This window comes from Chanos chanos, chromosome 9, assembly GCF_902362185.1.
Source record: "Chanos chanos chromosome 9, fChaCha1.1, whole genome shotgun sequence".
Taxonomy (NCBI): domain Eukaryota; kingdom Metazoa; phylum Chordata; class Actinopteri; order Gonorynchiformes; family Chanidae; genus Chanos; species Chanos chanos.
The window spans coordinates 22,496,295-22,520,897 of NC_044503.1; the positions used below are offsets into that span (position 1 = coordinate 22,496,295).

At 40.0% G+C, this 24,603-nt stretch overlaps 1 protein-coding gene across 1 annotated transcript in view; it reads left to right on the plus strand.

Moving 5' to 3' along the window:
* The window catches only part of LOC115820861 (nuclear pore complex protein Nup214-like), a 41,390-nt gene extending 17,364 nt beyond the window's left edge, over positions 1-24,026 (plus strand). The window contains exons 25-37 of the mRNA XM_030784559.1: positions 1,364-1,433; positions 2,481-2,559; positions 4,231-4,303; positions 4,756-4,826; positions 4,992-6,554; positions 9,474-9,476; positions 12,587-12,654; positions 13,214-13,385; positions 14,467-14,622; positions 16,715-16,886; positions 20,666-20,805; positions 22,422-22,452; positions 23,562-24,026. Coding sequence (XP_030640419.1) covers positions 1,364-1,433; positions 2,481-2,559; positions 4,231-4,303; positions 4,756-4,826; positions 4,992-6,554; positions 9,474-9,476; positions 12,587-12,654; positions 13,214-13,385; positions 14,467-14,622; positions 16,715-16,886; positions 20,666-20,805; positions 22,422-22,452; positions 23,562-23,595 — 2,632 coding nt within the window. The 3' untranslated portion in view covers positions 23,596-24,026. The remainder of the gene's footprint in view (positions 1-1,363; positions 1,434-2,480; positions 2,560-4,230; positions 4,304-4,755; positions 4,827-4,991; positions 6,555-9,473; positions 9,477-12,586; positions 12,655-13,213; positions 13,386-14,466; positions 14,623-16,714; positions 16,887-20,665; positions 20,806-22,421; positions 22,453-23,561) is intronic.
* The last annotated feature ends 577 nt before the right edge of the window (positions 24,027-24,603 follow it).

Sequence of the window (24,603 nt, forward strand, 5' to 3'; positions counted from 1 at the left end):
CTAGTGACCTAACATTAGTTTCAACTGATTTGAACAGTTGATCCTTAATGTTAATCTGTTCATTAAGCAAGCTGGCCAGCTAGATAGGTAGCAGTATTAACTAACAAATAAAATGTTAGATGCAGCTTGCTAAGCACATTTCCAAACCAGTCTGTAGACTTAACGATCATTTTTTAACTCAACACCAACATACCGTTCATTTAATACCAGCATCAGGAAATAGATAGAAAATAGATTCCTGGTCGCTATCTTTGTCAGGTCAGTGGCTCTATCGCATCCGATTTCATGCGGGCAGAAGCAACTGATCCGCAATTCATCTCACCCCTTCTCCTCATCTTTCGTCCTCTCTCTTTCCATCAGTTTCTCACCCAATGATGTAACAGACAGGCATCTTTTCTATCTGTCACATGGCCTTTCTGCTTGGCTAGCTGAACGCATAACAGAATATTTGGATGGTACACCCCTGGGGGCAGTTTCCAAATTAACATTACTCTCAATAAGTGCACCCCAGTGTCCAAGCTTGTGTTGCTTATCTGTGTTTTTTTTCTTTTTTTTCTTTTTTAAACCATTTTTATGTCATAGGATGCCTCAGTGTTCACTGACAGTTTTCTGTCTTCTGTTTTTTCTTTCAGTTTTTTAGTCTCTGATAAAGTTCTTCAGTAGGGCAGATGGAGAATTGTGGTTGAGAGTGACTGTTGGAAAAGCCTGTCTTTTTTTTTTGTTTTTTTGTTTGTTTTGTGTGCCCAGAACATATTGCCTTTTGTTGTGTTTGTGTTGATGGAGTAGTGGTGTTTTAGGTAGTTTTTTTTCTTTCTTTGTTTGAAAGAAAATTTGTTGGAGCTAGTATGCTGTCTCTGGGCTTTTGCGGCTCTGTTTCACAGCACATTGTCAATCGTTGTGTCGGATTCAGAGCCTATCGTTATGAGCATTTATGTAGGTTTATAGTACCCCCCCCCCCCCCATGCAGATTTTGTACCACTGTGAGTAGACCCTCTAAAATTCTATTTCAACTATAAACTGCATCAGCTCACCTTCTGTTGACTTCCCATGTCTTGTGAAGCAGCCAGTGGATGGCTGGCCATTATTTACTATTCATCAGACCTACACAATTTTACTCTTCATCAGACCTTTACAATTTATTTTTCGATACAGCAACATGCTTGATGAATTTCTCAACCTTAAAAGCACAAATGATTTTATGCCATTCTCACTGGCAATTTGGCAGCCAGTAATAGCTATGAAGCACCTACACTCCTGTTTTCACAAAAGATTATGAATGTGCCCATGCGGAACTATATGTGTGTGTGAAAGGCCAACACATAGTAGGAAAGATTAAACTCCTCCATCCTCTTTTCTTTTACAGTTCGTCTGTACCTGCGCCTGCTGCTCAAGTGGTGCAGCAGATGCTGGCTACTGTAGAGAATTCCAAGAGAGTAAGTAACTGCTGCTCTAATCTCCACACATCACGGTACATTTGTAATTAACATTACACATCCCCAAACTGTGTTACCAGGAGCAAAAAAAAAAAAAAAAAGTTGAACTGGTGTTTGGAGACAGACTGAATTTAATGACTATGATTCGGTCAGTGTAACGGCTTATTGAATGGTAGTTTTGAACGAGCGAAGTTGTTCAACTGATGAAGTTGCCAGCAGTCCAGATTATTAGCTTATTGCGCAAACCCCTTATTTCCTGACATCTCAAGCAAGATTATAACACAATGTGACCTCATATGTTTAATGGTGTCAGACTTAAGACACTAGACATTATTTCCCACATCTGTAATTTGAAATCCCCTGTCTAGACCTCATGAGCATGTTTTGGCCTGTTGCCTTTAGTCAGTCCTATGAATGGGGTTGCTGTTTTTGGGACTTTGCATTGATACCTTTGGGAGAGCGGGCCAGTACATGTTTCTTAATGTAATAACCGTATAAAATATTTGTTCTGTAAAAATTCAATGGTTTGTGACAGAATGAATCATTGCATGTGATACATTGTTTACCAGTGATTCAACATAGAAGAGCCAAAAGACAAAACCTTGCCTTCCCTGTAAGACGGAAAACTCCCATTTGAAATACACTTGTTTGTGGTAAAATAGTTGCCTGAGACCTTTACCAGTATGGCGTCAGTGAAGGCTTATGGATTGTGGAGTATATGTAAAGCCCTCTAGAATGCTTTCAGTGATGTTAGACATCTTATTGCTCTCTTATACAGTTCTGTTAGATTAGAGAAGACAACAGTATTATCATGAGTATGGAGAAATCCTGTGGTTTCATGCTGTATCCGTAAAAGATTAGCTTTCTCAGGACCAGTAATTTTTTATGTCCTTGCTTTGTGGTTAAATTAGATACTTTCCTTGGAATAATTCTTCATCTAAAGGGGTCTGTGGCATTTATTTTAGCAACATCATTTGTTAATGTGATTTCATAGTTACCTTTACACTCTCAAAAGCTGGTTTTTCCCTTTTCATTTCCCACTCTCAGAGTTCCTCCCTAGGTCCTTTAAAGGTGTCTGCACCAAACACAGAGAACACACCTGCCTCTGCACCGAGTTTCTCATTCGGTAAGAACATTCACTGTGTCTGTGATTCGGGGTGCACAAAAGGCACATTTTTTTGTCGTTAGCTAATCAGTGGGTTATATGAAAGGTTAATCAATTAATCATGTTTCATTTGGTGACAAGCAATACATTAATGTACTTCTTGGACTGAGGGAGTTCTGGAAAAGATGGGGGGGTTCTTCTTTTTTAAATGTCATAGCCCATCCATTATGAAACTTTGATATTGACATGTGCATGGTTTTTACAACCTGGAAATCACATCTGAAAAGAACTTTAAATTGAAAGCGTTACGAAATGTGAAATGCCTTATTAATCCCGAGGGAAATTCAAGTTACAACTAGAAACCTGCCCTGTTGTGGTGTCTGAATCTTGCGGGTAATACACTGTCTTTCCAGCTGTCATTTATCAGTGACTCAGGTCATCTAACGATGTACTTCAATGCCATACTGTCAATCATTTAATTAGTTCCAGTGACACTGATTCAAGTATTAATTCTCCTTAACTGACACTTAGAAAAGAGTGAGCACCAGAGGTGTTTCCAGATGACCCCTGTCCTTTTCTTATTCCACTTTTATTGAAACAATGTTGTGCCACTTATTTCACAAGTTTAAAATACAGTGGAAACCACTTATAGTGATCACGGTTATAATGATCAACCACTTATATGGATCAAAAAGCTTGGGACAGAATCATTCCTACACGTGTACAGTACTGTATAATTCACTCATAGTAATTAAGTAGTCTGCTTATAGTGTTAATTTTGGGTCTTTTTATACATGACAACATATGGATAAAAATTAAAACTACAGTAGGCTAATCCTTTTTTTTTTTCTGCCTGCTTCAGACTAGCCACTTGAGGCTAATGCTGCGTGCACAGAAATCATGAAAACAGTGACAAACGTAGACTCATCAAAGCGTATGACAAATTGCCAAAAACAAGCCAATGAGATGCAGCAGGGAAACTTGGTGTTCCTCAGAATATTTTATGGATTAGTTTGATTTCAAAATCTGCTACCAGTTCAGCAGTTTATTTTCAGTTCTGTTAAAACTTGAGAAATGCACTGAAATCCAGGCCAAGCTGTGCCTCACCCTATATTTGCACTACTGACGTTACTGTATTTTGTAAACTGCACATTACTTTTAAGATTTAGGCTATTGCCTAATTGTAATTTGAACTACAATAAGCTATTTTATATACAATACTGTTCTGTACTGTGGTGTATTTGAATTATACACAGTTCAGTAATTTAATTTGTACAGTACTGTAACTTGAAAAGCGTTTGAAACAGCTGTAGGCCTACTTTGTGAAAGAGTCCATAAAATTCCGTAAACAGCTACGCTGTCCGCTTCATTACTTTATATTCATGTAATAAATGTAAAAATGTAAGTTAGAGGGTAATCTGCTTGAGAAATAAAGAAAAAGGAAAAAGAAAATCGATTATAATGATCATCCGCTTATACTGATCAATTTCACCGGGACAGACATGATCACTATAAGCGGTTTCCATTGTATTTTAACACGTTTTAACACTCTAAGTTAAGGCAGGCACAGAGCAGGCTTATGTGTGACATAGACAAAAATGTTTCAGATACACACAGATTTGTTTCTCATCAGTAACTCATGTTTGTGCCTTTTTTTTTTTTTTTTTGATACCCTCAAAATGGAACCATCAGCAGCTCCAGCAGCCTCTGCTTCAGCCTCAGGTCCTGGAGAGCCGAGCAACAAGCCCTTCACTCTCTCAGCTGGGTAAGGGTCCTCCATAATCATGCGTTTCTCCTTTAATGTTGTTGTGGTTTTTGGGCAGTATTTTTTCACATATTTTGAAAGAGATTCCTTACATCGTTTCCACATGTAAAGTGAATGATCACAAATCACTGAGCTACTGTTAACAACTGGACGTGTTCCAAACCACATCGCTGCTGTTACACAAGCAAAAAAATGTTTTGTTTTTTTTTTATTTTCCACTATTACCAGCTATCAAGTCATGACCAAATTGAAATTTAGCTATGGTGTTAGTCAAAGCAAAAGTGGACCAGTTTTCAAGAGTACTGGAATTTTTACCTCCTTTTCTCTGTGCAGTTGAAAGGAATCAAATCTTCTGGGGTCATTATTCTGATATGTTTTTTTTGGTTGCTTGTTTAATTGACTGAGTTGTATCATTATAGGTTTTGTCAGTTATTTTGTTTTGCTTTTGATAGGTCCACACCAAGTTTCTCTTTCTCTGCTCTGGGTACCACTTCTCAACCTCAAGCAGCTGGGACGACGCAGGGTACAGTTCGTGAGTTACTTACACACTTTGCTTGTCACGAACATTAGTAATGCATTATTAAGCATTGCCTTGCTCTTGTTCTGTTGACTGACAATGCTTACTTCTTAATGGCAAAATGTATGTTTTTCCATTTTTTTAATTTATTTCTTCTTGTAATTTTTTTAGCCAAAGACCTGGGCCAGCAGAGTAAATATAGCTTTGGAACAAAGATGGCGTTTGCCTCAACCAGTGTTGAAGAACCTTTTTCTTTTGCTTCCAAATCCCCATCTCCTGCTCTGGACACTAGTTCATCCAACCCTCCACCGGGCATGACTGAACCTGTCAAGTTGACATCCTCTGCGCCCTCTCTCCGTTCGGAACCACAAGCTGCCAAAGTAGGCTCTACAGGGGATACTCTTGGCATTTTCTCCGGCCTGCGGGTAGGGCAGGGGGATCAGGAGGCTAAGGAAGCCCCAAAGACCTTTGCATTTGGACAGACCAGTAATGCATCAAGTTTTAGTTTTGGAGTTATGCAAAGTAATAAGCCTGCTCAAGCTGTGAGCACTGCTGCACCGCTAACTCTTCCTGCAGCAGCAAGTGACATTTTCAAAACACAAGGACTGGGGGCTGCGTCAGCCACGAGGCCAGATTTCTCACAAGTGCCAAGTTCATCCATCCCTGGAACAGCCACCTCGTTCAGTGATCTTCTCGCAGCACCTATTTCATCTGAGACAACAGAGGTGAGCGAGGAGCCCACGGAACCATCCGTCTCCTCACCTGAACCCTCCCCAGTTCCAGATGTTGACGAGACTCCAGCAGAGCCAAGTACCGAAAGCTCCACCCAACCAACCCAGTCTCCTGTTCCTGTCGTTGAACCCGCAAAACCACAACCGGTTGGCATAGAGACGGCAGCAACTGTGGCTAGTGAAAAAGCCCCAACTCCACCAGTGCCAGCACCTGAAGTGTCACCTACACCTGCATCTGCTTCAGTCACACCACCCGTAGAGACAGTCCCTGGGCCTGAGCCTGCAGCCCCTGCAGTTCCAGCAGCTCCAGCAACTGCCCCTGAGGCTTCCACTGCTCCTCCACCCGTATCTGCTCCTCAGGAACCCCCTGCTGCCAGTGTGGTCCCACTTTCAGACAAACCAGGGTCCATCTTTACCCAGCCACCTCCCAGCACAGAAAGTACTACTATAGGGCTGACAAGTATCACTCCAGTCATTACCACTATGCCCTCCTCCACCTCTCCTGCACCATCTGTACCTAGCACCACAGCTCCACCATCTTTGTTTGGCATGCCACCCTCAAGTGCTCCAGCTCCAGCTTTTGGATCTACAGCCTTTGGAGCTAGCTCCACCTCCTCTGGCTTCGGCAAACCAGTTTTTGGACAGGTTAACAGTTTCGGCCAGCCTGCAGCAACAGGTTCTACTAGCGGTTTCACTTTCGGTCAGTCAGCCTTTGGTGCAAATTCTGGTTTTGGGCAGCCTGCTGCAGCAACCTCCACTCCAGCCTCCAGCAGCGGAGGGAGTCTGTTTGGTTCATCCAGTACCAGCAGCGCCAGCTCTTTTTCCTTCGGTCAACTTGCGACCAGCAGCAGCAGTTCCACAGCCAGCACCGGTACAGGACTGTTTGGTCAGACCAGCACGCCTGCCTTCGGCCAGTCGAACACTGGCTTTGGACAGGGGTCTGTGTTCGGCAGTAACACTACAACCACATCGTCCTCTGGTTTCAGCTTCGGACAGCAATCTGGTGAGTTCATCCTGTTCAGTTGTTAAGGCATGCCTTCTTTGCTCTTGTCTAGCTGTTGGCAGCTCGACTCTGAAGAGTCAGTGTCAATTTCACGCTTCAGTTTCATTTGTGTCCTGTTGTGTACAAATGACGTTTTGCACATAGGTTGACCAGAATAAAAGAACAGATTAGAATATACATCCATAAAGCTATATATACCTAGACCATTTGAAAATGCATTTCTTGAACCAGTTTGAACATTCCCTTTGACCCTGAGCCAAATGTAGGATGCACCTCTGCACTCTGAGAAGGCCCAAACTGCACTGTGTTCAAGGTACACATTATTGCTACAGGTCCTTTCCCAATCACACAAACTGTCACTGTGCTTGCACAGGAGACTAAACCGTGTGTCAGATAAAACTGAAGGACAGAAGCAAAGTCATCCATCATTGGATGGCAAAGGGGCAACTTCAAAGATAACTTGTTTAGGTTGGAACTATCAACTGATTTCTATGCTCCTGTTTGTACTCTGGATCTTTACAAAAAAAAACAAACAAAAAAAAAAACAACTTGTAACAGAGGATGATGCACGGATGGCTTTGGAGAAATCTGCAGATAAAGTTGATTTAGGTGAAGTTTTATTTTAACTTGTGGGCTCGGAATTTCTTTGTCAGCCCTACCCTTTTAAAATGATGGGCAACGTAATCTGAATGTAGCTTGAGCTCTGCTTTATTAGTAGTGTAATTGTGGTAAAAGGCATACTGCATATTCTTTAGATGCTGTGGTACTAATGGTCATGCGTAGAGCCCGGCCGATATAGGATTTGTAAGACTGATACCGATTTCGATAGTTGAGGATTTAAAAATCCGATGATGAGATATCAGCCCGATATATATATATATATATATATATATATATATATATATATATATATATATGTTTTTATGTGTGTGTGTGTGTGTATATATATATATATATATATATATATATATATATATATATATATATATATATAAGGTGTGTGTGTGTGTGTGTGTGTATGTATGTGTATATATAAATACACATACACATATATATACATACATACATACATAGATGGGCCTACATTTTTTTTTCCTTCCAAACACATAAGCAAAGATTTTTCCTAGCATTTGTTATGTGTAGTTATTTAAGAGTCCTCACCAAGATAACATGACATTATGCGGTTTAAAAAGCTTGTTTTATTGTCATAAATAGTACTCTGAACAAAAGTACAACAGAATCTACTAAAGTTTTGGTAAATAATGCAGTAAACTGATACAGTGACCGAGAGTAAACACTTCTGTTGAATGCATCTAATACTACATGACTGTCTGCAATATGGACTTGATACTTTGGGACTTAACACTACACGTTTGAAAGAGAAGCTAGATAACTTTGTTTGGCTACTGAGCCATGTTAGATGGTTGTTCAGCTCGCGTTTATTTGCGTGCCCTCTCTGGTTTAATCATTTCCAGAGCATCAACTGTAACTACAGATATGTGAGTTGCAGATACATGTACCATTGCTTCATTTAGGCAGAATAGGTTAAACGCAATAGTTTTACCCCTCATTTATGTTTGCGGTCTTCCACTGATAAACATGGCATTAGCTAGCTTTGTGGGTAACCTGCTTTAGCAAGGGACAGTGTTATAAGCTTCTGAAAGCGATGTTGCCAGAGAATTTTTAGAAGTGACAAGGGAGAAATGATAGGACCGATGTTTACTTGCTAGAAGTACAACACTTTCATAAATAAACCTACAATCAAGTTTGTCAACAGCTTAGCCTACACCACTCAGCTACCGTAACGTTAAACGTAATTTTCATGTTTGACTGAAGGTAGACTACCCGCTTTCACGTTACCGCACACAGAACCAGGCAAGGCTGACATGAATGTCATAACATGGTTGAAGGATACATCTGTGATGTTCACATAGAATGTTTTGGTAAGACTTGTTTAACGGCAATATTATAAATATGAGATGGTAACAAATATCCCTATTGGATGCTGAAGTATGCTCGATTGTTATTGGTCCATAGCACACGCAGATAGAGTATGTTAGTGCAGTTTCAGCGTGTGTGAAGTAGGCCTAGCTTTTCTGCAAGACAGTCAACATGTTTGCGTCCAGAACACCAAATAAATACTTTGAGTTGTATCATGTCGTTGGCTGGTATTAGTCTAGGTACACAGTTGTACGAAACGACACCGTCTTCCTTCTCTCCGTTTCTTTTTTAATTCTCATTTATCGGCCGCTATAAATGCCGATACCAATTTATCTGAAATTAGCTCACATCGACCGATAATATCGGCATGCTGATTTCAGTCGGGCTCTAGTCCTGAGGTTCAGGGAATATTTAATATTTATGACTAATATTTATGGCTCAGCTGTGATTGGCAGCTGTAGGTTCAAATGAAATTGTTTAAATGCAATGGTCTGTATGAAAATGTTCAAAAAAGTTTTTTTTTCCATAATTGTTTCATTTGGAGAAAGTAGAGAATATAATCTGCATAGTACACAGAGCTTTGTACACAGCTACGGTTCTGCTGCATGAAGGAACACTGAATAGCCCAACTACCTAAATTACTGACCTGAAGAAAATTGTGTCAATTTGCTTTGCATACATTTTACCTGTACTGCCCTCATTCATTTCATAAACTTTACTTAGCTGCTTTTTGTTATGTTTACTGTTTACTTGAAATTTAACATAAACAATAAGCAGCTATCTCAGCAGTAAAGATGCTAAGTACTGATTCAATTTTTATTTAGGATAGTTCACAAAAGCTATATTTTAATTGTCCTTCCAACTCAAAATCAATGAAAGAGACAGCATTCAGTCAAAGTGTGCTCCTAATAATTTTGGATTAGCCTTGGAATTTACCACAGGTCAACAGGTGTGAAATATATTCTGGTCTGGTGGCAGCTGGTTGCCCTCCCTGACTTCTGGGGACCGGCAGGAACAGTCTAATCTAGGGGTGTGGACCAGGGAGTTAGACACTGCCCCATTCCCACGGATTCCCAGAATTCTCATGGCAGCCCACAGGGGAATGGGTGGGCCAAGCTAAACAGCTGATCTGTGGTTAGGGCTTTATTCGCATGGGATCCTGACCAAGGCCCTACAGCAGTTAAAGCTCCGCTAATTCCAGCCATACCACTGTTCGGGAACTCGGTATCACAAGATACTAGGTCATCCAAAGTCGTTGTTCACCTCCGTTACGGCTCAGCATTTCAGCCAGATCAGAATTTGCCAGTCTCGTTGAAATGATTAGCTTACTCCAAAGAATTTTCAAACACTAAAGTGGAGGTTGTGTGTAACTGCACTACTTACATTGAGGTTACGTTCAGTATTTTTTTAACATAAGAAAGTGAAATAAACAAATAGGAAGTTGGTTTTTACCACAATTTAACAGCTGGAAATTTTACCATGTAATTCTCTCTGCTGTAACTGCTAATGACGTAGCCAGTGGTCATTTTAATTTTTAATTACATTGTGAGACGATATGGCACCATATCCTTTTACTTTGTTTTTGATTTAATGACATCCTCATTTGTAGTGGCTTATTCTACTGTCAGGAGTGCATAAAAATGTTTTAATTTCTTCATGCACATAATGAAGGCTTTGATTAATATAAGGTTTGATTGGCCTCACAAAATGATACAATATATGAAGGAATCAGTATGTTGTGCAAACTGCAACATAGTCAAAACAGAGCTTAAAAATAAACTTTATAAAAACAACTTTAACATTGCTTCCTTTTCAAACGAAATATTTTAAGATAGTTCTGTGAACACTGTAACCTGACCTAAAATACTGAAATGGTTTAAGTATTCAAAGAGATATTTCTCAAACGTTCCATTGTACAGGTAAGAAACAAGCTTAATATTAATCTACAATATGTTATCCTTCAAGCCAAGGAATTCAAATGGCTGTTGATTAGTCAGAATTCCCTTGGTTCTCCATTTGACAAATACATCATTCAAAGTTTTAATGCGCATTAATGTTATTCTTCAAGGTACAGTATTCCAAGTATTCAAAAGGGCTATACTGCTCAGTCAATACCAACATTAAGTATGCCGTTTGACAGTGTAATTTTGTAAACGTACAATTATTAGTGTCACAAATTGTTGTGTGCCATGATGTTTTGTCCTGTTAAAGAGAGTAAGTTGTGAGTAATTAATTAGGGATGGGTCATGGTTTTCGAATTTTCGAGTAGTCGTGAAATTATAAAAAATCGAATAGTTTGTGACTGTCGTCCCGTCTTTCCCTTCTTTTTACCAGCACCTGGTAGTAAGTTACGTGTTACTTACCGACAAACCAACGAAAATAAATATTCCTGACTGCAAAATTAGCAAGGACATATTTGTGTGTGCCCGCAACACCTGTGCCATCAGGGAGGGTGTTTTCCACAGCAGGACTTCTTGCAAACAGATTGCACTCCCTTCTTCATCCCGATCATGTGGACATGCTCATTTTTCTAAATAAAAATATTGAATAGGCCATAGACCTGAACTGTTGCTCAGATTAGCCTTTATGAAGATGGACTTGTTAAAAATGAACATGTCAGCATTGCCATCACTCAGGTATGTTCAGAATTTAGGCATGTTCAAAATCATGATTAGTATCATTATGGCTTAGGTGAGGTCAGCGCACAGTTTGTTGTGATACTGACTGAAATTATAAACTCACACAAGCACCTTTTAAGCTGCATTAACACTGATACGTCCCTATAAGAGAAATACAGACAAGTCTATCATTTTCCTTTGCGGCTGATCTTCAAAGAATGGTCAAATAGTTCCCAGTGAATATCGGGTAGTATTTTTGCTTGAAATGCCCATCCCTATGCTTAATTGTTTGTGTTATAAAGTGCTTCCAACGGCGGCTAACAATATAATTTGCTGCCCATTGAAGTGTTACTTCTGTTGTTTCAGCTATGTTACGGTATGGTGGTGTATGAAAAATTCATACAGGAAAAGGAAATTAAAACCAGTAAACCGAATGAACCATGATATCGCCGAGCATTAAGTTGAATAGGTCCATTCTGTTTTTTCTTTAACTGCATTACATCAGACTAATGAAAGAAAATGAATGAGATCTTGAAAATGTCCCCTTTGGCTAGCCAGTAATTTCCTTGGTCATTCGCTAGCAGATATAGCATGAATTATCTTTTTCTGTGGGCAGTATTAATTTAGTCAGTATTAAATAAGGGCCCATTACTTTCTTTTTATTTGGCTTGCTCATGTTTAAATCAGTTGACTTGATGACAATGCTTTCTGTTAAATTCAAATTACATAAGATAATGTCTTGAAGTCTGTAATATGTAGTGTAAAGGTTTTACAGTAACCCTGAAATTCCCTGAATTCTGTTGTCTAAGAAAATGTCTCTGGGTTTCTGACAACAGTTGGTGAAATTGATTAGAGTGGGCATGCTTTTAGTTGAGAGTGTCTAGCCTGCAGAACAACCCAATTAGATGAGATTGTGTTCAGCACTGCTGTAAGAAACTGTAGCCTATAGACTGAGTCAAGAGTTCAGATAGTGGAGATGCAGCTGCAGACGAAGCCTTAAAATATGAACCTGATTGTATTGGACACTATTTATACATATCTTTATGGTAGCTTGGAAAACTTTGTGTTGCCTTCGTGACCTGAAAGCTGTATCTTACAATTTCACAAATTGTTCTACTCTTGTTTGTTGATTCAGGTACAGGAAAAACAGAGGGCCTTTTTGTCTTTAGCGGTCTTAACACAGCAAGTGAAATATAAACCTACACCACAAACTGTGTTAATAATTTCAGAAGCTGGTTTAATTTTCTGTAACACACTGATAATTACATAGTTAATCAACACAGTATCAGCGCACTAGCAAAGTATCCTGCTTCAGTTGCTGGCTGTAACTCTGAGTACCGTGGACAGTGAGTTAGACCCTCATTTGTTTGAAGCATTTACTAAGATAGTTCCTGGCAAATTATAGACGGAGGATACTGCATATCTTGTCCTACGTTACAGTCTAATCTCTTTTTTTTTTTTCTTTTTCAACAGCTTTTGGCAGCACACCGACCTCCTCTGTGTTCGGCCAGCAGCCCAGCAGTGGTAATGTTTTTGGACAGGTAACATGCTTGATGTACTAATCCAAACCAATGTAAATTTTGGTACCTTTCATTCATACTCTTCTCATTCAGGCTCTCCTCTGAGCTACTGGAAATGTAAGGCTCAACCATGGCTCTTTAGTGCAAGGACAAAAGCTTTAAATCAACCGCCACAGCTGTCTGCATATCAGTCCAGTCCTAACTTTTTGAGATCACCTCTGCTCCTTGAGGTCTCCACAGTAAAGAACAGACAGTGGCTTAGCTGGGGTGGCTGTGACTAGAGCAGGACATGGTGCTGTCCAGACATCTGTCTCTGGAGACTGGCTGTCTGCACACTGTAGATTCATGCTCACTTTAGGGGGGTGCAGCTTCTGTCGTCCTCTTAGTGTCACATCAGGTGCTTGTCTCTCCCCTCTCTGTTGAAGTCACTGAGTGTACAGTACCAAATTCTTTCCTCTTGGCCATTTCATTTTCTCTCATGCCAGCAGCTCTTCACACCCCAAGTTTATCCTCTTTGCAACTGTTATGGTGTGACAAGTAAATCAGTGTGGAGTTTTTTTTGTGTCTATTTGTTTTCCAGCAGGCGTCGTCTGGTGGAAGTCTCTTTGGTTCTGGAGCCACTAATACGTCGGCCTCGTCAGGTGGCGGAGGCTTTTTCAGTGGTCTAGGTGGGAAGCCCAGCGAGGATGCTGCCAATAAAAACCCATTTGGGACTGCTAACACCGGGGGCTTTGGCCAGCCCAACCAACCAGGTGTGTATCCCACCCTCAGTCTTACACTGCCTGAATTTTTCCATAATCCTGCCATCACAGGACCGCAAAAACATCACCAGTTTATAAAGTCTTTATTTGATGACTTTACCAAGGCATGTGCTATTTCAAAACTGTACGAGATAAAACTCATCTGTGTAGCACCTGACTTTTTGTAATTTGGAAAATATAGTCTTATTAGGTAGTGGCTATTTCTGCCCACTAGTTGTGAAATCTCACATTCAGGACAGTTCTAACATAATGTACTGATTTATGAGTCTCAAAATAGATGTGTGTATTAGAATCTAGCCTCTAGTGTGTACATAACAAGCTCCAGTCACCCTGAAGACTTCTTGTCAAACTCATATAAGCTCCTGGGGATAAGAGAGTGAGATTTCATGCAGTAGAGTTTTTTTTTCTTTCTTTTTTTTCTGATTCCTCAGTTACTTCGACTTCTAGATGTGGGAGTCAAATTAATTATCCAGTGAAGAGGCTGTTTTGTGTTTGCTCGTGATAGCGTTAGACCTTCTCTAACCTTTAGAAAATTGCTCCGTGGTGCTTTCGCTTTTTGCCTGACTTGGAGCATCTGCCAATTGATAGACGTTTGAGAAAGCGCTTGATTGTTTTCACCCAGAAACACCTTAACCAAATACTGTCTTAGTGAGGAAGTCCATCTTTTGTTTGTTGCTTTCAAATCCATTATTTTCCTCTTGTGATTGAGTTTAGATTTTGAAAACAAGTATAATGTGCACAGCTTAACTGTTGAGGTAACCAACTGTAACAGGTGCCTGTTCCTCCCACATCTTGTGAAAACAGATAAGAGCAGTATCAGCGAGATCTCCCAGAGTGTGGAAGACCTTACACTGACAAGCAATAGGCCTTTGTCTTCTTTTAACGGGTCTGACCAGGGGTGTCAAAATGATGTATTAATTCTTAATTCTTCTCCTCCTCTCTACAGAACCAAGCACTGCTATTGTATGAATTGCAGTTAACATAATTTAACACCCTGATAAACACACGTGAAAATTCTCTGAACATAAATCTAAATGACATTTCTTTCCCTGACATATATCTGTTGGAACAGGGTCCTCCAACCTTTTTGGGAACAGCGGGGGCGCCAAGACTTTTGGGTTCGGGGGCCCTTCGTTTGTGGAGCAGAAGCCATCCGGAACCTTCAGCAGTGGAGGAGGCAGCGTTGCAGCACAAGGCTTTGGATCTTTCTCCACACCAGTCAAATCAGGTACCTTCCATTCTCACCAAACTGGACCTGTTCCAAAGAAACAGTGTTTTCTGTGTTTGCTTCCAGGCTATAATGTGTGTTTAAACTGTGAAATGCTTTTTCAGCATTATGTTTTTGAGCCCCTTCTCTAGTTGACAGATGACTGTCTTTTAATTAGTTTTCAGCAATACAGTTAGCCGGAGTATGTGTATTGGCGTATTCCCAAAGTGCTATTGAATGTGTGCTTAGTAATGCCTTGTTTACTTTCAGTTGCAAACCTGAGTTTTTCTCTCTTGTGTAAATTCAGTACATTTAATCAATAACAGAACTGAGATCTGAGGAGAAAAAAGAGGAAAACAAGAACAACAACAACAACAAAAAACAAATTCTGAATGTAGAAAATGAGAAAGTCCGTTTTGAAAACCAGACCATTATGTTGAGTTGAAGCTGTAGCCCCTGTGAAAATAAAACTTGACTTAAACACAAACGAACTCATGCATACGATCATTGTGAAGATCTTAACAAACGACACTATCAATACCTTTACCTGGAAACAGGTCATGCAGGTTTACTGCAGTGTTGCTTTGAAGTTTCCTCCAGTGGATTCTGGGTGCTGAAGGTATCCCACTGATGTCGGAGGGTCTGCTAACGATCAATGAAGCATCTGCACATGCCTCAGTTCCCCCAGCTCAGCTGACCCTAGTGGCACTGTCTCTATGGAGATCAACAGAGCTCAGCTCACTGCAGCTTCCCCTCTGCCTTGGTGCTGTTCTCCCCTGTGCCTTACACAGCTCCTCATCTCTCCTCCATAGGTTCATACCATTACTCTCTTCACCAGCTTAACTCCTTTAGAGCTCCACGGAGCTGAACTACTTCAGAGTTCTGTTTCCCTTCTCTGCAGGTCGTGCTGTTAGTTTCGTCTGTTTTTAATTTAATCTTTTTCCATTTACGTTCTTGGGTTTGTGGATATAATTTGAATTCAAATCCCAAATTTCGTTAAGTTGAAAACCAACTCTGGCCCCAACTCTGATTTTTATCAGATATTGTTTGGCTGTATGTTGTCATTCCATACCTTTCATTTAATTTTCAGTTACAAAGGCATCCTTGATGTTTCACCAAAGTGGTACCTGTTCATCTGTGACATACCATCATGTTTAAATCCTCAGATGGATCGATCCGTTCTCCTTTTGTGCATTGCACTATAAAATTCATATTTTCCTAAAGTGACTTTCACTGAGTCCCTCTGAAGGAGCATACACCCATTAATGGCACAGATCCAGGGGAATCTAATCCAATTACATTAGCACAATCAATTATTCACCAGGGTGAACACTGAGTCTGGCTGTAATTTCAGAGGCCACTCTGTAATCTGCTCCCTCTACTGGCCTGAGAGAATGAGGATGGTTTGCCGTCAGTGCTCAGCTGCAGTGGGGGCACTTTCCCCCCCATCAGTGTGAACAGCATTAACCAATCCTCTGTGTGTGTGTTTGTGTGTGTGTGTGTGTGGGTCCGTGAGGGTGTGTGTGAGCAGACCAGGACTGCTGTGTGAAAGGCAGCATTTGGTCATGCAGCAGGCCCTACATGGTTGTTTGTTTATTTGTTTGTTTGTATCATGAAGAGTACATGTAGCGTGCGTGCCGTGATCACATAAGAGCCCTGGTATTCGTTAGCTTTGATTACTTTTATACTCATAATGTGTACAGCTGTGTTACATGTGAACCAGGCTCCCTCTGTTTTGTCTGAGATCAGAGACCTTGTGTTGGAGTTTATTTAAGAATTGAAGTAACAAAACAACAGTGTGTAAAAAAACACTGGGCTATAGCTGCATGCCCAAGCCTCCACAGGAGTCTTAAATTAGGAAGAAGCCAAGACAACACGTCCTCCTCAGGTCAGAAGACCACGTAACCTGTTCGTCATTCAGAATATAATTTTTAGTCTAATTTTCATCCCACAGATTATTATTTAATTGGTACAGCTAATACACACAGTGCAGTCTGAGAGAAATTAGAGGAGAGCGCTGGATTCTCAAATCTGAATGTAATCGTGTTCACATTCTCTTTCCATTCATTAGTTTGTTTGTTTGTTTATTTCCCTCATTCTTGGTTTCCCACAGGTAGTTTTGGGAGTGCTCCGGTCTTTGGAAGTCCACCTGCCTTTGGGGGTTCCCCAGCGTTTGGAGGGACTTCTTCTTTTGGCTCTTCCCCGTCTTTCAGTAACCCCATGGGATCCTCTGGGGGGAAGGTTTTCGGGGAGGGAACAGCAGCAGCCAACGTCGGGGGATTCGGGTAGGAAATCGATTCATACTGAACCTCAAATTAAAATAGTTTGACACAGGGTTATGTTTGTCTTGAAAGTATTTGATCTCATTTGTTAGTGTTTTTGTTTCTGTCGTGTTTGTACATAATCCAGGGTATTTTGTCCCAGCCTAATACCATATAAAGAATTTCTGTTCAGTGACCTCATTGGTCTGCGATTCCAGACCGATGAGATCACTGTTCTCTCTAAAGACAAATGTTTTGTCTGTGAAAATGATAGATGATTATAATTCCCTGAAACCCCCCCCCAAAAATGATTTCAGCTGAAGATGACTTAATGTGCTTCATCGTAAAGTGAATGTCTGTTGTGTGTTTTTGTGTTTGCCCAAGTAAGGAATAGAAATAAAAACAGAAAAAAATAGCTAATTAAATAAGCAGCCTATATGCCCCTAAAGTGAATTTAATTGATAGTCTTTATTTGATCATTAGAAACTTCCACAGAAATTCCTCCAGTATACCAATATTATTGCTGCCTCTGTGTTTAGTTAGGACTGATTGTCAGTCTGACCTCAGGAGGACCCTCCAACCTGAGATATTAAAGCTTTGGGTTATAATTACTTTTTTATGTGTGTGTTCGTATTCCCATTTTTATCTTCTCTCTTTAAACCCAGGCCACGTAAAGACATTTAGAACAGCCTCTGCCGAATCAAAAATGATGCAGTGATTGTGTGCTAGATTATGTAGAGATTATCCTGAGGTCGTGTGCTTCCCATCCATCAGATTACGCTGGTCCCTGAGCCCTTTCAGCTTTAGAGGTCTACCTCTCTCTAGGCTCCAGAATGGGATTATTACCTCAGGCCTGAAGACTGGTGTGAACGGGGTTAAATTAGGACTCCCTCTGCTTCCTCACATTCCCCACCCTGACTGATTTTGTACACTCTTCATACCCCTCTGTTCGTCTCTGTTTTCCTGTGTTTTATGCTTAAGAGTTTAATCCAGTGAAGAGCCTGTCAAATGGCACCAGGCCTGTGATCTTAGGGTTTTTGACTCTTTTAGTCTGACACTTGGTGTGTGTTTGTGTTTGTGTTTGTGTTTGTGTGTGTGTGTGTGTGTGTGTGTGTGTGTGTGTGTGTAGGATTGACAGATATTTGTAAGATGTAGATATTATTGTTTTTCATTCAAGTTCAATTTTGCTCTTCATGAATGTTTATTTATTTACCAGTCACTTATATTAGCAGGTCTGCGGAGTCAGTACACAAAACCTTCGACTCTGACTCCTCTATTTGTAATTAGCCTAATTATATGTCCTGTATTGACTGAGAGCACACAACATGCAAGGCATTTCATCACTGCCAACATGAATCATCAGGCAACTTTTTAGCACCCGAACCTGTTAAAGTTTGGGTTTAAAAGTTATAGCTATGCCGTTGTGGCTTTTTTAGATTATTTAATAGAGAAGTTACAAACACTGAGTACTATTAAACATAAAACTTACAAAATTAAAAAACAGGCTGTATTTTTATTAAAAGGTTATAACATAAAAAGATATTAAAGAAATAAACTATAAAAATGCTATGAAAGAAAATCAGGAATATCTTCCTTTACCAGTTCAAAAATCTGAAGTACATCCTACTACAGAGATTTCAAAGTTAAAACTAAAAAAAATTGAACACTTAAAGCAACTTAACAAATGACCATTTTATTAAAAGAAATAGACTCAATTAGGTACATAACCCTTCCATTTTCCAGATTAAAGCGTTGTTTGAATATAACATTTAAGTGAATGGAACATGAAAGATTACATTAAATGAAATTAAAATTATATTGTAAAAGATTGAAGCATTTGTTCCTACAAATTTTGTAAAGAAACATTGTATCTACATAAGGGTTAAATCAAAAATCAAAATCCCAAATTTACTAACAACTTGTTCTCAGAAACAAAACTGCCTCTGCCAGACCCTCCTTCATAGAAGCCCTTAATTCTGATTTGATTATTTTCAGTGCAGAAAACAGTCTTTCAGCACTGACTTGGGTGGATGGAATTGCTGTTACAGTCATAGCTGAATCTCTTATAACCTCTGGATAAGCAGGGATGACTTCTTCTATCATCAGTTTCAATGAGCGGTCATACTTTTCCTCTTCTTTTAATCCATTTGAAAAATCTTGCTGAAATTTCTTTGTTTGGACATCTACTGGTGCTTTTTCTAAGTTTAAGCAGCGTCTCTTTACTTCTGAATGTTCCATTTTGTCCAAGTATGCTTCAAAGTGTAAATCTTCATTTGAAGAGGATGATTCAGATTCTGAGTTACCAATGCTTCTAGCTTCTTCATCCTGTGGTTCTGGAGTTTCATGTAGTGCCTTTAACCCTTTCAAGCGAATTGCTACTTCATAGAGTGTGCCTCTTTTGCTTTAGCAATTTGGTCATTGTTTGATCAAATTTGGCTTATTGGATCAATGTAACAGGATTTGATTATCCAGCAAGAGACTCTCTCTTTTTTTTTCAGTGAAGATGCAATGCCATCAGCAGTCAATCCTCCACTTTTGTTCAGGCGATATATCAAGCTTTTCCACTCCATCAAGAATCTACGAGGTGTTAAATCCTCAGATTGCAACTTCTTGGTGACAGTCAAAGGGTGAAAAAGCAGCCTAATTGTGTCCCTTGCATCCACTGGCTTTCAGTTAGTGAAACATTTTCGTTAACCAGATCTTCAAGAAAGGGTTTTAGTTCCAGCAAATGCTTGATCATCAAATAAGTGCTTCCCCAGTATGTTAATTGATCCAAAATGGCTCCTTTTACAGCACGTCTCTGCTGAATAGCATCTAATTTAGGGATCCTGGCTGTAGTGGCTACTTGCCTCAACTTGCCAATGAGAGTAGCTACGTGACGATCTTTCAATCCATCTCTTATTGCTAGTTGCAGTGTATGCACAGCACAACGCGTATGTTGAATTGAAAATAGCTTAGATGCTTCTTCGACAATGTCGTCTAAAATTTCACTGCTCTCTCCTGTTTTTGCTGTTTCTGGATCACTTGCGGAGTTATCTTTGTCTTCCAATATTTGTGTACTTTCTTCGTTAGCTTTATTCATTGTCTCAGTCGGGCTTAACATGTTTGAAGCATTATCCATCACAATACATAGAACCTGCTCTTTTTTAAATTCAAAATCTTTCAAAACCTCTTCCACTAACTTCTGAAGATATTCACTTGTGTGATGTGCCTGGGTGTCCTTTACTCCCAGTGTCCGGGTTATCATTTTATTGTCGTCATCAACAAATTGAACATTAATGGCAAAATAGTTGACTCTGTGACACGTGCATGCATCCATTTTAAGAAATACAAAGCGTCCCTTCAGACTTTTTTGAAGATCTTCTTTCTTATATTTGGCCTCTTCAATTACCATTCTCTTTATACTTTCTCTTTCCAGAGAAACTCCCAATTTTCTAGCCATTTCTCCATTTAATCCTAAAAAGGATGGTTGTGAAAAAAAACAGGTATTTTTCACCACCATTTTGATGATGTGGTTTTTGAATTTTTCTGATGTCATTGTTATGGTAATTTCATCAGTAGTTAAGAATTGCGCTAGTTGTGTTTGTCTTCCAGTAGATTTCTGATTTTTTTTTTTAGCTGTGAAGTAGATGGAGTGTTTGTGTTGCTATATTTCTCAAGCTTCTAACACTTCAGGATGAAAACGGTGTAGGTGTCTTTTTAAATTTGATGAGGTATTAAACTATTTTTGCTGATTATGTCCCTGCTAAAATGTTTCTAAGTAGAATCTCTAGATCGATCTTTTATTTTATCCTTCATTTCAGATTTTCCTCTGCTTCTAACGCGCCCAGTTTTGGCAGCATAGCCAATCAGACTGCCACGCCAAGTTTTGGGAACCCTGCCCAGCAGCCGACAGGATTTGGGGCCCAGAACAGTGGTTTCTCTGGCTTTGGCACCTCTTCTGGTGAGTTCCCATCAACACGCCACATACCTGACACTCACAAGTGACCACTCAGTTACTCACAACTCTCTGTGCTGCTCCTGAAAACAGACCATAGGGAAGGGGGGACGTTGGGATGTCAGATACTTCAGAGTTGATGAGCACAATAACACATGCAAGGATTTGTCTTGTGCAGGTTAAAAATTATTTTATTGTTGCAAATGGTTTACAAATTCATAAAAGTGTTTTCTTTTCTGAGGTTAGCAAGCCATTCAAACATAACTGGCAGTCCCTCTGTTCTTTAGATGACGAGAGAACAAGAAAATTGCAAAATCAAAAAACTGAAGTGTCGTATGGATCACTTAGACCATAAAACCAAAGGGAAAATAACAGTGAATTTTACAGTGTGTGACCTGATATAGTATTACATATGATAATGTCCCAGCCTGTGGGTTCCTTGTGTTTAATCACTGGGCCAGAAGGAAGTTTATAACACGATTTACATCAGAACAAGGACTGTTTAAAAGCTACGAACTTTTGCCCCTGCTAAAAAGGAAAAAAATCTGAGTGCTGAAGCAGTGAAATTTAAAAAAGTGAAGATGATCTTTCAATATAAACATTGCAATTTTGGAAGGCTACATGAAATTTACTTTTTTTTTTATTAGTATGATAATCAATAGTATGGTTGTTGAAGAACTACATTGTTAAGATGAATAACTACTGAAACTGACTATGAAGATCTCCCACTGATAGCAGACTGTAGGTTGATGCATCTACTGGCAGACAGCACCTTTATACAGCGAACAATTTATAATAGAGAAAATATTGATCCCAGTTTGGCCCCAGATTGTGTCTAATGAGGAAAATGATCAAGCTGCAATGCCCGCTTTGATGGCCTGCCAGGACAACAACTTAGAGCGTCAGGTCAAACTTCACGTGTCCCAGTATTAAGGAGGAGGAAAGACAGACAACTCCTCTGCTGTCTTGTCTATGGCCGCGGCTGTAGATTTGAGGTGGAGCGTCTACTGCAGGGACAGTGGAATCCCAGCAGTACCTTACTCGTTAACCCACATTTTGTACTGGCCTGCTGCTGTCGGCAAGCTGCAGTCTCCTGGAATAAACCAGCTCGGCACACTTAAGTCTGCTGCGGATCACTTGACAAAGAAAACCACACATCAGTGTGGAGCTGTGTAGCTTCCTACTGCACTATCAGTATTTACATAATAGAGATCTGTTCCTTTCTCATACATAAACAACTTGCTCTCGCTCTTTCTCTCTCTTTCTCACTTGTTTTTTCTTTAAGTATGTTTCACTCTTCCTTTCTGTCCCTCCCCCCTCCCTCCGTCGCCAGGGGAGATGTTACCACACGTGTCGACTACTGTTAAATCATCGTAAAAAAGTGGAACAAGAGTGGTGATTTTTACTGTGTGTACTGTAATTAATTATCTTACCATTCTTGAAACGACACGCTCTAGAAACCCCTGCTGTGACAGAAATAAAACCCAGCCAGAGCGTCTCTTTAACCCCTACACGCTTTCAAATGAGATCAGCAGCTGCATTATCAGTTTACATTAGGAGAAAATACCCTGTTTTAAATCTTGTTTTCTTCCTCTTCTTCTTTTGTTTTGTTCCCCCTCAAGCTTTCTCCGGTGGCTTTGGGAATACCAATCAGTAAGTATTTATCTTGTCTTTTCTCACTCTCTGTCCCTGTGTCTGTGCCTGTGTGTGTGTGTGTGTGTGTGTGTGTGTGTGTGTGTGTGTGTGTGTGTGGCTGGCGTAACAAGCCTTAAACTGTCAGTCACTTCTGAAGAGAGGAAGAGAAATCTGTGACCTTGACTCACATCAGACAGTCTGAGTGCAGTCTGCATCTACGGCACAGCGCATAGCCGCACTCACTACCTCCCTCACTCCACACCCACTCCACACTCCACTCAGCTCCACCCGCCTCCACTCCACTCCCGTGACTGTTCTGGAATGTGTTCCACGGAGGCTCGGAGACTCAAGGGGACTGAGCTCTGTGGTTCTGTCAGTCCACATAACACCTTTGTCTCCGCCCTGCATGTCCACCCTGCAAACACATCACTGCCACTTCTCTCTTCACTTTGATTAACTCCCAGAGTTTCCCTCTCTTTAGTCTTTCTCCCAAACATCTGACTGCACAGAACTCAGCCTCTAATTTTGCGTATGCCTCTTAAATGAAACAAAAAGCTAGTCAGATTCAGAAGCGTTCCTGTCCCGACCAGATCTGACATGGTTTAATCTCACTAGCTTTTTGATCATCGATAAGGTTTTTCTCTACCAGACGGCCAAGCTGTAACGATAATTTCAAGCTCCAGTGGATAACGAGTTTGAAAAATCCACTGGGCTTAATTTTCATTGGTCCCAGATTTTTCTTTCCCTTTTGCTCTTCGAGCAGAGTTTTCAGAGTTTCAGGATTGCTTGCTAAGTAGCAGCAGTGAAACCCAGTCATGATAATGAGAGTGAAATCCCAGATAATGCTCGGCATGCTAATAAAACCAGTGTAAATCCAGGTGTTTTCTGTGGCATATGCAGAAAACCTCTACTACTGTATTGGTGAGAGTTTGGCACATGTTCTGTAACTTACCTGAATTTCTGAGCAGCATTATAGACGCTGTTCTGATTTAATGATCAACCTTTAAGTCTCCATCATCCCCACATTAGCATCAGAATTAGATATGCAAGGGCTTCACTCTGCTTTTCAGCAGAAGGTGAATGTTTGGTTTGACTCCTTTTGTGTGCGTGTTCTTTGTTTTACCTAGAAATTCCTCAAATTTTGGTGGGTGGAGAAGCTAATTATGGAAGATACCTCTGACATGCCCAGCTGAAAGAAAGGATGAGGTTTGGATGGAAAGCAAAAGAGTTTATTTAGTGTTTCACTGACCAACGGACTGACGGTGGTAACATTTCTCATCAACACGTTTGTAAGAGGCAAAGCCCAGCTCGTCCTGCGACCAGGAATCACGTTTTGAGCCTTGCCTTTGTGGTCATCTGGGATGATCAGAGGAGAATGAGGCCAAAAATGGACACATTAACGTGAATTCAGTTTGGTTTATTTTTCAACAGATCATCTACTTAACACAAACTTTACAATACCTCCCAAACTGTCCATTTCTTTTAAAAGAGCAAAAAAAGGAAATAAAGCAACAGGGCAGTTCTGAGGCTGAATGGTCATTTTTAATGCTGACATACAAAAAAAAAAAAAACATAGTTATCTCACTGAAAAACCAAAACAAGCCAAGTTGTTTTGTTTGTTTTTAACCCAGTTTTCATCTTATGTGTTAGGTATTTTCCTTTGAATGATCGCTTTATAAAACATGATATAGTTTCTTTTCTGTGGGGTTTTACCGTGTGTTTCAGCTATTATGTGATCTGCTGACAGCTCCAGAAGGCATGACACTTGTTTACAGATAAACTTTTGGCTTGTTGTGTGTGTCAACTGAATTATATGCAAGAAAGACTACAGAGTGTTCCATTAGGATTGCTCTAGATTTATGCTTACACTTGAGGACTATGTGACCTTCACAGAGGTGGAGGATGAATCTGTGAGGATCTTTTGTCTAATCTGAAGATTGGTGGTGAAAAGAAGTTCCTATTGAAAACAGCCTAATTCCTGCACGCTGAACATACCAGTTATATCATGAAAGAAAACATCTTTTCATTTAAAGTTATGACAGTTTGAAGAAATGTGGTGTTGTGTTCTATTTTTTTTAAAATATCCCTCTGAAGTATTGATATTGAAGCAACATATTTTAAACATGGATGTGGAAAATAAAGTCTTCTATAGTAAACGCACTTCTGTGG